Source organism: Salvelinus sp. IW2-2015, unplaced genomic scaffold (assembly GCF_002910315.2).
Source record: "Salvelinus sp. IW2-2015 unplaced genomic scaffold, ASM291031v2 Un_scaffold3212, whole genome shotgun sequence".
In the NCBI taxonomy this organism is placed as follows: domain Eukaryota; kingdom Metazoa; phylum Chordata; class Actinopteri; order Salmoniformes; family Salmonidae; genus Salvelinus; species Salvelinus sp. IW2-2015.
In genome coordinates, this window is record NW_019944499.1 from 55640 (window position 1) to 70365 (window position 14726).

At 42.0% G+C, this 14726-nt stretch overlaps 1 protein-coding gene across 1 annotated transcript in view; it reads left to right on the plus strand.

The window, feature by feature from the left end:
• Positions 1–10375, plus strand: part of LOC112075513 (protein Jade-1) — a gene marked incomplete at its 3' end in the record, with an annotated part of 24165 nt that extends 13790 nt beyond the window's left edge. The window contains exons 3-4 of the mRNA XM_070440939.1: positions 3027–3091; positions 10216–10375. Of these exons, the coding sequence (XP_070297040.1) occupies positions 3027–3091; positions 10216–10375 (225 nt within the window). The remainder of the gene's footprint in view (positions 1–3026; positions 3092–10215) is intronic.
• Between the last annotated feature and the right edge of the window lie 4351 nt (positions 10376–14726).

Below are 14726 nucleotides of genomic sequence, written 5' to 3' on the forward strand. Positions count from 1 at the left end.
ATATATACATTATACTGCCTCCAGCTCACGTTACATTATACCGCCTCCAGCTCACGTTACATATACCGCCTCCAGCTCACGTTGCATTATACTGCCTCCAGCTCACGTTACATTATACTGCCTTCCAGCTCACGTTACATTATACTGCCTCCAGCTCCGTATACATTATACTGCCTCCAGCTCCTTACTATTATACCTGCTCCAGCTCCGTACATTATACCGCCTCCAGCTCACGTGCATATACTGCTCCAGCTCCGTTACATTATACTGCTTCCAGCTCACGTTACATTATACCGCTCCAGCTCACGTTACATTATACCGTCTCCACTCACGTTACTTATACTGCTCCAGCTCACGTTGCATTATACTGCCTCCAGCTCACGTTACGTTATACTGCCTCCAGCTCACGTTGCATTATACTGCTCCAGCTCACGTTACATTATAACTGTCTCCAGCTCACGTTACATTATACCGCCTCCAGCTCACGTTACATTTTACGCCTCCAGCTCACGTTACGTTATACTGCCTCCAGCTCACGTTACATTATACCGCCTCCAGCTCACGTTACATTATACTGCCTCCAGCTACGTTGCATTATACTGCCCTCAGCTCACGTACGTTATACCGCTTCCAGCCACGTACATTATTTACTGCCTCCAGCTTCACGTATACATTATACGCTCCAGCTCACGTTACATTTTATACCGCCTCCAGCTCCGTTACATTTATACGCTCCAGCTCACGTTTACATTATACCGCCTCCAGCTCACGTTACATATACCGCCTCCAGCTCACGTTACATTATACTGCCTCCAGCTCGCGTTACATTATACTGCCTCCAGCTCACGTTACATTTACGCCCTCCAGCTCGCGTTACATTATACTGCCTCCAGCTCACGTTACGATTACCGCCTCCAGCTCACGTTACATTATACCGCCTCCAGCTCACTGTTGCATTAACTGCCTCCAGCTCACGTTGCGATATACTGCCTCCAGCTCACGTTACATTATACTGTCTCCAGCTCACGTTACATTATACCGTCTCCAGCTCACGTTTACGTTATACTGCTCCAGCTCACGTTGCGTTTTACTCCTCCAGCTCACGTTAGTTATACTGCCTCCAGCTCACGTTACATTATACTCTCTCAGCTCACGTTACATTATACTCCTCCCAGCTCACGGTTACATTATACTGCCTCCAGCTCACGCTTACATTATACTGCCTCCAGCTCACGTCTACATTACCGCTCCAGCTCACGTTACATTATTACTGCCTCCAGCTCACGTTACATTATACGCCTCCAGCTCACTTACATTATACCGCCTCCAGCTCACGTTGCATTATACTGCCTCCAGCTCACGTACATTATACTGTCTCCAGCTCACGTAATTTACCGTCTCAGCTCACGTTTACATTATACTGTCTCCAGCTCACGTTACGTTTTACTGCCTCCAGCTCACGTTACTATACTGCCTCCAGCTCACGTTCTTATACTGCCTCCAGCTCACGTTACGATACTGCCTCCAGCTTCCGTTACGTTATGACTGCCTCCAGCTCGCGTTACGTTATACTGCCTCCAGCTCGCGTTACGTTATACTGCCTCCAGCTCGCGTTACGTTATACTGCCTCCAGCTCTGCGTTACGTTTATTACTGCCTCCAGCTCGCGTGTACTTATACTGCCTCCAGCTCGCGTTACTTTATACTGCTCCAGCTCGTCGTTACGTTATTACTGCCTCCAGCTCGCGTTACGTTATACTGCCTCCAGCTCGCGTTACGTTATACTGCCTCCAGCTTCGCGTTACGTTATTTACTGCCTCCAGCTCGCGGTTGACATTTAATACTGCCTCCAGCTCGCGTTACATTCTGACGCCTCACCGACTTTCGCCTCGCTGCTCTAGCTCTGGCGTGTACAGTATATCCTCGCTCCTGACACTTAGCGCTCGCAGCTCGGAAATTATACTGCCTCCAGCTCGCGTTGACATATATTACTGCCTCCAGCTCGGCGTACATTATACTGCCTCCAGCTCGCGTACATAATACTGCCTCCCAGCTCGCGTTAACTTATACTGCCTCACAGCTCACGCTATCTCTACTTCTATTGCCTCCAGCTCACGTTGAGTTATAGGAAGACTATACCCTATGCATCTGAATGGCGATAGGGTGGCGCACTTTACGAGTTGAGATTGAGAAATTAAAATAGCTTTTTTAAATCGTGGCCAGAAGTTAACACACAGTTGCATTTAGAATTGTTATTTGTTACGCAATGACTGGGCTGACCAATGACTGGGCTGACCAATGACTGGGCTGACCAATGACTGGGCTGACCAATGACTGGCCTTACAAAAACAGGTTTCACTCCAGTAGTCTACAGGCTTTGAGGAGCTTCTCTGGTGCTGTCTGACAGGTGGTAGACTATTCCTCTAACTAGTCTGTATGCTGTGTGTGTGATTTAATAAAATGCATGACACTAATGAAAATACACATGCCAATTTAATTCCACAAAATTATGCAAATGTTTACTGATAAGCATGACCGGTCAAATGTTTTTCCGGTGGCTAACCGGTTAACATCCCTACTTCATATATATTCATAGTTGATATTTTCCCCTGTTGTATCTGTTTCCAGGTCTATGTTTCCTAGATGCATTAAGATATTATAATGCTGTTGTATGTAGTGCCAACAACTGACTACTTCTATTCMACAGTTTAGCAATATCTCAGCTTGTCATATTGGGTTACATGAGTTTGATTCCTTCCTGCCAGGCATATTCTGCACTTTTTTAGCTAAAGCGGTGTCTCACAATATTGATCAATTTAATCTCTTTTACAGTAAAACACTTTTACACAACCATCCATTTGATAAATGGAGGGATGTTAGGGATGTGAAAAAACATGGTTGTGTTTTGTTCTACCTCGGGTAGGAGTTTCTCTAAAATGTAGGGGCCTTGCCACTGGCCTACAAGTAAGGAAATGTCAGATAATTGAGATGACTGAAGTCTKATGTCTTTTCTCTGTCATCTTTAAGGTAACTCCACTTCCTGGTCCCAACATTCTCAACCCAGGAGAGCCAATTGGAAGAAGCCCTCAGAAGTAAGTCACCCCACCCTTAACACCTAACCCCTCACCCAGCTTCTGTCTGCCTGTTGCTGTGTGCTGCTGAATGTCATCTGTCTATGTCCCAGTTATTTAATGATCTGTCTGTCTGTCCCTATTTTAGGCTTGGGAGGTAGACCATATATATCGTATACCTGGTTATTTGGAAAAGGCAATGGTATAGTTTTTCAATATCATCAAAACGATCTGTTTTTTAGTAAGTTAATACCTGCAGTCAACTTGTACAATACGTTAGGAGATGAAGCCTCCATAATTTCACCTGTTACATCATTTGACATGATGAAGCTCACCGTAGTTCCCCAAAACAGTTGAGACAGTCACTTGTTTGTTTGTAAATAGCACAACGGGACAATGCGGGAGATGGTGAGTCCATAGTGTCCATCGTAGGGGTAGGCGATACGACCTCATATTCATATCACAATATTTTCCACTGTCCGGACGATAACGATATATTATTTATTTATTTATACCTTTATTTAACAAGGTAGGCAAGTTGAGAACAAGTTCTCATTTACAACTGCGACCTGGCCAAGATAAAGCAAAGCAGTTCAACACGTACAACAACACAGAGTTACAATGGAGTAAAACAAACATACAGCCAATAACAGTAGAAAAAGTCTATATACAATGTGAGCAAATGAGGTGAGATAAGGGAGTTAAAGGCAAAAAAAGGCCATGGTGGCGAAGTAAATACAATATAGCAAGTAAAACACTGGAATGGTAGATTTGCAGTGGAAGAATGTGCAAAGTAGAGTAGAAATAATGGGTGCAAAGAGAGCAAAATAAATAAATAAATACAGTAGGGGGAGAGGTAATTGTTTGGGCTAAGTTATAGATGGGCTATGTACAGTTGCAGTATCTGTGAGCTGCTCTGACAGCTGGTGCTTAAAGCTAGTGAGGGAGATAAGTGTTTCCAGTTTCAGAGATTTTTGTAGTTCGTTCCAGTCATTGGCAGCAGAGAACATGAAGGAAAGGCGGCCTAAGGAGAATGGCTTTGGGGTGACAGAGAGATATACCTGCTGGAGCGCGTGCTACAGGTGGGTGCTGCTATGGTGACCAGCGAGCTGGGAAAAGGGGGACTTTACCTAGCAAAGACTTATAGATGACCTGGAGCCAGTGGGTTTGGCGACGAGTATAAGCGAGGGCCAGCCAACAAGAACGTACAGGTCACAGTGGTGGGTAGTATATGGGGCTTTGGTGACAAACGAATGGCACTGTGATAGACTGCATCCGATTTATTGAGTAGGGTATTGGAGGCTATTTTGTAATGACATCGCCGAAGTCGAGGATCGGTAGATAGTCAGTTTGACGAGGGTATGTTTGGCAGCATGAGTGAAGGATGCTTTGTTGCGAAATAGGAAGCCAATTCTAGATATAACTTTGGATTGGAGATGTTTGATGTGACAGTCTAACCAGACACCTAGGTATTTGTAGTTGTCCACGTATTCTAAGTCAGAACCGTCCAGAGTAGTGATGCTGGACGGGCGGGCAGCGATCGGTTGAAGAGCATGCATTTAGTTTTACTTGTATTTAAGAGCAGGTGGGAGCCACGGAAGGAGTGTTGTATGGCGTTGAAGCTCGTCTGGAGGTTAGTTAACACAGTGTCCAAAGAAGGGCCAGATGTATACAGAATGGTGTCGTTGCGTTGAGGTGGATCAGAGAATCACCCCGAGCAAGACAGAAGAAAGATCCTGCTTCTGTTGCCTGTCTGTTAATAGCCTACTGACTATGTAATGTAAGTGTACATCTACAAACAGGACAGATCCTGCTCTGTTGCTGTCTGTTTAATAGCCTACTGACTATGTAATGTAGTGTACATTACAGAAACAGGACAGATCCTGCTTTCGTTGCCTGTTTGTTTAATAGCCTACTGACTATGTAATGTAGTGTACATCTACAGAAACAGGACAGATCCTGCTTCTGTTGCCTGTTTGTTTAATAGCCTACTGACTATGTAATGTAGTGTACATCTACAGAAACAGGACAGATCCTGCTTCTGTTGCTGTTCTGTTTAATAGCTACTGACTATGTAATGTAGTGTACATCTACAGAAACAGGACAGATCCTGCTTCTGTTGCCTGTCTGTTTAATAGCCTACTGACTATGTAATGTAGTGTACATCTACAGAAACAGGACAGATCTGCTTCTGTTGCCTGTCTGTTAATAGCCTACTGATATGTATGTAGTGTACATCTACAGAAACAGGACAGATCCTGCTTCTGTTGCCTGTTGTTTAATAGCCTACTGACTATGTAATGTGTGTACACTACAGAACACAGGACAGATCCTGCTTCTGTTGCCTGTTTGTTAATAGCCTACTGACTATGTAATGTAGTGTACATCTACAGAAACAGGACAGATCTGCTTCTGTTGCCTGTCTGTTTAATAGCCTACTGACTATGTAATGTAGTGTACATCTACAGAACAGACAGATCCTGCTTCTGTTGCCTGTCGTTTTAATAGCCTACTGACTATGTAATGTAGTGTACATCTACAGAAACAGGACAGATCCTGCTTCTGTTGCCTGTCTGTTTAATAGCCTACTGACTATGTAATGTAGTGTACATCTACAGAAACGGGACAGATCCTGCTCTGTTGCCTGTCTGTTAATAGCTACTGACTATGTAATGTAGTGTACATCTACAGAAACAGGACAGATCCTGCTTCTGTTGCTGTCTGTTTAATAGCCACTGACTTATGTATTAGTGTACATCTACAGAAAACAGGACAGATCCTGCTTCTGTTGCCTGTCTGTTTAATAGCCTACAGACTAGTAATGTAGTGTACATCTACAGAAACAGGACAGATCCTGCTTCTGTTGCCTGTCTGTTTAATAGCCTACAGACTATGTAATGTAGTGTACATCTACAGAAACAGGACAGATCCTGCTTCTGTTGCCTGTCTGTTTAATAGCCTACAGACTATGTAATGTAGTGTACATCTACAGAAACAGGACAGATCCTGCTTCTGTTGCCTGTTGTTTAATAGCCTACTGACTATGTAATGTAGTGTACACTACAGAAACAGGACAGATCCTGCTTCTGTTGCCTGTCTGTTTAATAGCCTACTGACTATGTAATGTAGTGTACATCTACAGAAACAGGACAGATCCTGCTTCTGTTGCCTGTCTGTTTAATAGCCTACTGACTATGTATGTAGTGTACATCTACAGAAACAGGACAGATCCTGCTTCTGTTGCCTGTCTTTTAATAGCCTACTGACTATGTAATGTAGTTGTACATCTACAGAAACAGGACAGATCCTGCTCTCTCGTTGCCTGTCTGTTTAATAGGCCTACTGACTATGTAATGTAGTGTACAATCTACAGAAAACAGGACAGATCCCTGCTTCTGTTGCCTGTCTGTTTAATAGCCTACTGAACTATGTAATGTAGTGTACAATCAAGAAACAGGACAGATCCTGCTTCTGTTGCCTGTCTGTTTAATAGCCTACTGATTCTGTGAGCACCAAGCCTTACGCAAGTGGAAGATGTTCAATGAAGCAATTTCACAAATTCTGCTATTTTTATTTTTGTTATGCTGTAATAAAGGCTTGACATTTTTTGGTTATAACAGCCTCTCTGGTGTTACTTATAATATAGTTTTTTCGGAATCGGACGGAATCGGAATCGGACGATATTAGCTAAAAATGCCAACATCGGTATCGGCCTGATGTCTAGTTTAACGCAGAGTGCATACCTATATAACGTAAATACGCCACATAAAATTTTGCGCTACACGTGCAACACAGCATTCCTAACCTAGCCCACAATGTCTGCTGTGTGATCGAGCAGTCAACAAGTCAAGCAGTCATTTGAAAGAGTAAGAACATTTCAGAGACAAATAATGTAATTCATTGCCCTTGACAATCAACCATTCTCTGTCGTGGGTGATGTTGGCTTTCGCCGACTGGTCGAGCACCGGTTAACACTACCAAGTGCGCTATTTTTCAGATGTTGCCCTACCGGAGTTACACAGTAATASCGCCACTGCTATTAGCTTCACGACATACATACTATGGAATGGCGTTTGGGTCTTTTTGTCTTTCAAAAAAGATACACATCAAATAACACTATTTGACGAGTTAAATAACACAGTTCTATCATAGAATGCTGTATGTTCTGAATTTGCACGTGCAAGCCAAGCTCCACCACTACTATCAGTAGCACTGTCAAAGCTGTACAAAAAAGTCTGCAAACACCGTCCACGAACAATGTGTTTACGAATACCACGTTGTTAATAAAAGCATTATTTGTTTTGACCATAACTTCTGGGTAGTTAGCTTTAGCTTGATAGCTAGCTAGCTCCAATACAACCAGCCTGAAAACAATGACCGTAGAAACTGCAGTCATTTTCTTTTTTCTTAGCAAATGATTTAGGAATCCTTATGAGTAAGTATTAGCTAGGTAAGCCACTTGTTGTTCGCTATTGAAATTGAACTTCAGTTTATGAAAATAAATGTCCCGCCCAGCTACTTAACCCTGTTGCCCAAAGCTAACGTTATTAAGCAGCAGCTAGCTTCATCTGGCAGGTGAGGCTCAACCGGAATGTGGTTGTGAAGCTAGCCACAATAAGGATTAGGCACAATAGTGAATTTGCGGTTTGCCTTCAAAATAAAGTACCTCTTTGAAAGTGATGCAGAAGTTTACAATTGGTGGAATCATGCCATATTTAAACTAGATAAAGTTAAACGAGTTTTGAATGTGAACCAATGAAATGGGGTATCAGTCTCCTCGGTGACACCCACAGAACACAACGGAAGAGTTTACGCAAATATTAGTGTTGTAGCTCTTATCGTGGGACTGTGACTGTGTGAAATCACCTCCCCAGTCAGACTATTGTGTGTATTGACATTCATATTGCACTGTACAGCTTTACCTAAGGAGTGGGGATCAATGATATGGGGTATACGTCTACTCAATACCCAAGATATATTTTCCCAACGTCTCCTATATAGTCTCCAACATCCTGCAGTATTGTTTTCCTCTGAAATAGTGTTCAATACACAAATGTTGACAATAAATGTGGCTCAATTCACAGTTGATAAAATGACGAACGCGCTAAATTATATGATGTGCAGTCATATTCAGGTCCTGATTGGTCAACAAGCTTATTTGACACGTCAAATAGTATCATTTGACGTGCATCTTTTCTGACACGCAAAGACCCACACGGCGTTTCATAGACATCCTGGTTAGAATGAAACGACTGAACAAATGAACAACGAAACAGCACAGCAGTAAGTGAAATAAATCGTTTTTGATTATGTTTTACTGGTAATGGGGACATACGTAAATGCCAACAAAATAACTTTTTGTGTTTGTGTGTTGTAACCTTTATTTAACTAGGCAAGTCAGTTAAGAACAAATTCTTATTTCCAATGACGGCCTACCCCAGCCAAACCCAGACGACGCTGGACCAATTGTGCGCCGCCCTATGGGACTCCCAATCACGGCTGGATGTGATACAGCCTGGATTTGAACAGGGACTGTAGTGACACCTCTTGCACTGAGATGCAGTGCCTTAGACAGCTATGTGTTTGTGCTATCTATTTAACCGTACTAAAATGCCTAAAAGGCTGCTACATTTTTTAATATCTTATCAGTATTATTGGCGAGGAAAATAACGGATATTGGTATCGGCGAAATGTCATATCGGTGCATCACTTTAGTTGTTCCACTGTTCCAAATGGTCAGAAATAATATTGTAATCTGACAGCACCTGTTTGGCGCACACAATATATACACACAATATATACACACAATATATACACACAAATATTACACCACAATATATATACACACAATATACACACAAATATATACACAATATATACATACAATATACACACTATATACACCACAATATATATCACTATATATACACATATATATATTACACATATATACACACAATATAACACACTATATACACACAATATATACACACTATATATACACTATATATACACAATATATATATACAATATATACACACAATATATATACACATATATATATATATATATATATATATATACACATACAATATATACACACTATATATACCACACTATATATAAACACAATATATATACACCATATATATAAACACAATATATATATACATATATATACATACAATATATACCACACTATATATACACACAATATATATATACAATACTCTCACAGCGCTGCTTCTATAGCCTCCTTTGTCTGGATCTCCAGTAGTTTCCACAACTAAGTCAAATGTCTTCACACATCTGACTTCCCCTTTCCCTCCTGAGCAACCAGTAAACATTTGCCTGTTTCGAGTTTGTTTTTCACGTCCCCTGCATCCATTTTGCTGTCATGTTACGTGTTCAGAGTTTGTTATAACCAATGTACTGATTTGATTATGATAGGCTATTGGTCACGTGCATGTGATGCATACATGTTTCACATAAAGAGAGCAAGGGTTGAGGGAATAGGGAATGTTATTCCTAAACAAATGAGAGATTTCGGTAACAACTTTTTAATTCAGAAATCGCTGTGATAATGTTGCAGCTTCAGCAACAAGCCTGAGAGAGATGAACTCTGATGTTCTGTGGTGGTTGCTGCAGCAGGGAGGAGAGAGACAACGGGGGCTAGTTACAGTCACTGTCTTTTTTTTAACACAGCGCAGCATGTCTGAGCCCGGCCYTACACAATCAAATCAATTTTGTACTCTAGAGTAATGTGTGTGTGTGTTAATTATTTAATCAAACAGTGCCCTTAAAGAATCAGACGAGCTCAGTGCATATAGTTTATTAAAACACAGAGTGTGTCTATATATGGAAAAATACACGTTTTAAACTGTTTCAATCATTTGGTCGAAAGAACAGACGACTCGCTCCTTCCTACACTCATCAATTATTTAGTGAGTGATCTGTTTGTGTCCCAGGTATTTAGTGAGTGATCTGTTTGTGTCTCTATGTCCCAGTTAGTGAGTGATCTGTTTGTGTCTCTATGTCCCAGTTAGTGAGTGATCTGTTTGTGTCTCTATGTCCCAGTTAGTGAGTGATCTGTCTGTATCCCAGGTATTTAGTGAGTGTCTGGTCTGTGTCCCTGTGTTGTGCAGGTGTTCAGGACAGACTTCATCACGGCCATGAAGCTCCATGACACATACCAACTGAACCCAGAGGATTACTACGTCCTGGCCGATCCCTGGAGACAGGAGTGGGAGAAGGGAGTCCAGGTCCCTGTCAGCCCTCACACAACATCCACCAGCTGTCAGCCACGTAAGGTACATGTAGCCTGTAGGACATGTAGCTGTAGCCCGGTAAGAACATGTAGCCCGGTAAGACATGTAGCCTGTAGCCCTGTAGGACATGTAGCCCTGTAGGACATGTAGCCCTGTAGGACATGTGCCATGTAGGACATGTAGCCTGTAGCCGTGTAGGACATGTAGCCCGGTAGGACATGTAGCCTGATAGCCCAGTAGGACATGTAGCCTGTAGCCCGGTAGGACATGTAGCCTGTAGCCGGTAGGACATGTAGTCTGTAGCCGGTAGGACATGTAGTCTGTAGCCCGGTAGGACATGTACCTGTAGCCCGGTAGGACATGTAGTCTGTAGCCCGGTAGGACATGTAGCCTGTAGCCCGGTAGGACATGTAGCCCAGTAGGACATGTAGCCCAGTAGGACATGTAGTCTGTAGCCCGGTAGGACATGTAGCCTGTAGCCCGGTAGGACATGTAGTCTGTAGCCCGGTAGGACATGTAGCCTGTAGCCCGGTAGGACATGTAGCCCAGTAGGACATGTGGTCTGTAGCCCGGTAGGACATGTAGCCTGTAGCCCGGTAGGACATGTAGTCTGTAGCCCGTAGGACATGTAGTCTGTAGCCCGGTAGGCATGTAGCCCATAGGACATGTAGCCCAGTAGGACATGTAGTCTGTAGCCCGGTAGGACATGTAGTCTGTAGCCCGTAGGACATGTAGTCTGTAGCCGGTAGGACATGTAGCCTGTAGCCGGTAGACATGTGCCTGTAGCCCGGTAGGACATGTAGCCTGTAGCCCGGTAGGACATGTAGCCTGTAGCCCGGTAGGACATGTAGCCTGTAGCCCGGTAGGACATGTAGCCTGTAGCCCGGTAGGACATGTAGCCTGTAGCCCGGTAGGACATGTAGCCTGTAGCCCGGTAGGACATATATGCCTGTAGCCCGGTAGGACATATAGCCTGTAGCCCGTTAGGACATGTAGCCCGGTAGGACATGTAGCCTGTAGCCCAGTAGGACATGTAGTCTGTAGCCCGGTAGTCATATCTAACATCTCTGCTCTCTAGTCATATCTAACCATCTCTGCTCTCTAGTCATATCTAACCATCTCTGCTCTCTAGTCATATCTAACCATCTCTGCTCTCTAGTCATATCTACCATCTCTGCTCTCTAGTCATATCTAACCATCTCTGCTCTCTAGTCATATCTAACATCTCTGCTCTCTAGTATATCTAACCATCTCTGCTCTCTAGTCATATCTAACCATCTCTGCTCTCTAGTCATATCTAACCATCTCTGCTCTCTAGTCATCTCTAACCATCCTGCTCTCTAGTCATTCTAACCATCTCTGCTCTCTAGTCATATCTAACCATCTCTAGTCATATTACCATCTCTGCTCTCTAGTCATATGTAACCATCTCTGCTCTCTATCTATCTCAACCATCTCTAGTCATATCTAACCATCTCTAGTTATCTACATCTATCATCTACCATCTCTGCTCTCTAGTCATATCTAACCATCTCTGCTCTCTAGTCATATCTAACATCTCTGCTCTCTAGTCATATCTAAACCATCTCTGCTCTCTAGTCATATCTAACCATCTTGCTCTCTAGTCATATCTAACCATCTCTGCTCTCTAGTCATATCTAACCATCTCTGCTCTCTAGTCATATCTAACCATCTCTGCTCTCTAGTCATATCTAACCATCTCTGCTCTCTAGTCATCTCTACACCATCTTCTGCTCTCTAGTCATATCTAAACATCTCTGCTCTCTAGTCATATCTAACCATCTCTAGTCATATCTAACCATCTCTGCTCCTAGTCATATTAACATCTCTGCTCTCTAGTCATATCTAACCATCTCTAGTCATATCTAACCATCTCTAGCTTACTACTCTCTGCTCTTAGTCATATCTAACCATCTCTGCTCTCTAGTCATATTCTAACCATCTCTGCTCTCTGTCATATCTAACCATCTCTGCTCTCTAGTCATATCTAACCATCTCTGCTCTCTAGTCATATCTAACCATCTCTGCTCTCTAGTCATATCTAACCATCTCTGCTCTCTAGTCATATCTAACCATCTCTGCTCTCTAGTCATATCTAACCATCTCTGCTCTCTAGTCATATCTAACCATCTTGCTCTCTAGTCATATCTAACCATCTCTGTCTAGTCATATCTAAACCATCTCTAGTCATATCTAACCATCTCTAGTCATATCTAACCATCTCTAGTCATATCTAACCATCTCTAGTCATATCTACCATCTCTAGTCATATCTAACCATCTCTAGTCATAATCTTAAACCATCTCTAGTCATATCTAACCATCTCTAGTCATATCTAACCATCTCTGCTCTCTAGTCATATCTAACCATCTTATCCATATCTAACCATCTCTAGTCATATCTAACCATCTCTAGTCATATCTAACCATCTCTAGTCATATCTAACCATCTCTAGTCATATCTAACCATCTCTGCTCTCTAGTCATATCTAACCATCTCTGTCTCTAGTCATATCTAACCATCTCTGCTCTCTAGTCATATCTAACCATCTCTGCTCTCTAGTCATATCTACCATCTCTGCTCTTCTAGTCCATATCTAAACCATCTCTAGTCATATCTAACCATCTCTAGTCATATCTAACCATCTCTGCTCTCTAGTCATATCTAACCATCTCTGCTCTCTAGTCATATCTAACCATCTCTGCTCATCTCTAGTCATATCTAACCATCTCTAGTCATATCTAACGCATCTCTAGTCATATCTAACCATCTCTAGTCATATCTAACCATCTCTAGTCATATCTAACCATCTCTAGTCTATATCTAACCATCTCTGCTCTCTAGTCATATCTAACCATCTCTGCTCTCTAGTCATATCTAACCATCTCTGCTCTCTAGTCATATCTAACCATCTCTGCTCTCTAGTCATATCTAACCATCTTTCTAGTCATATCTAACCATCTCTGCTCTCTAGTCATATCTAACCATCTCTGCTCTCTAGTCTATCTAACCTCTCTCTAGTCATATCTAACCATCTCTCTCTTAGTCTATCTAACCATCTCTAGTCATATCTAACCATCTCTGCTCTCTAGTTATATCTAACCATCTCTGCTCTCTAGTCATATCTAACATCTCTAGTCATATCTAACCATCTCTGCTCTCTAGTCATATCTAACCATTCTCTGCTCTCTAGTCATATCTAACCATCTCTAGTCATATCTACCATCTATCATATACATCTCTAGTCATATCTAACATCTTAGTCATATCTAACCATCTCTAGTCATCTAACCATCTCTAGTCATATCAACCATCTCTAGTCATATCTACCATCTCTGCTCTTAGTCATATCTAACCATCTCTGCTCTCTAGTCATATCTAACCATCTCTGCTCTCTAAGTCATATCTAACATCCTCTAGTCATATCTAACCATCTCTGCTCTCTATGTCATATCAACCATCTCTGCTCTCTAGTAATATCTAACCATCCTCTGCTCTCTAGTCATATCTAACCATCTCTAGTCATATCTAACCATCTCTAGTCATATCTAACCATCTCTAGTCATATCTTAACCATCTCTAGTCATATCTAACCATCCTAAGTCATATCTACCATCTCTAGTATATCTAACCATCTCTAGTCATATCTTAACCATCTCTAGTCATATCTAACCATCTCTCTCTCTAGTCATATCTAACCATCTCTGCTCTCTAGTCATATCTAACATCTCTGCTCTCTAGTCATATCTAACCATCTCTAGTCATATCTAACCATCTCTAGTCATATCTAACCATCTCTGCTCTCTAGTCATATCTAACCATCTCTGCTCTCTAGTCATATCTAACCATCTCTAGTCATATCTAACCATCTCTAGTCATATCTAACCATCTCTGCTCTCTAGTCATATCTAACCATCTCTGCTCTCTAGTCATATCTAACCATACCTGCTCTCTAGTCATATCTAACCATCTCTGCTCTCTAGTCATCTCTAACCATCTATGCTCTCTGTCATATCTAACATCTCTGCTCTCTAGTCATATCTAACTATCTCTAGTCATATCTAACTATCTCTAGTCATATCTAACCATCTCTAGTCATATCTAACTAACCATCTCTAGTCATATCTAACTATCTCTAGTCATATCTAAACCATCTCTAGTCATATCTAACCATCTCTAGTCATATCTAACCATCTCTGCTCAGTCATATCTAACCATCTCTAGTCATATCTAGTCATATCTAACTCATTCCTAGTCATATCTACCATCTCTAGTCATATCTAACCATCTCTTAGTCATATCTAACCATCTCTAGTCATATCTAACCATCTCTGCTCTCTAGTCATATCTAACCATCTCTGGCTCTC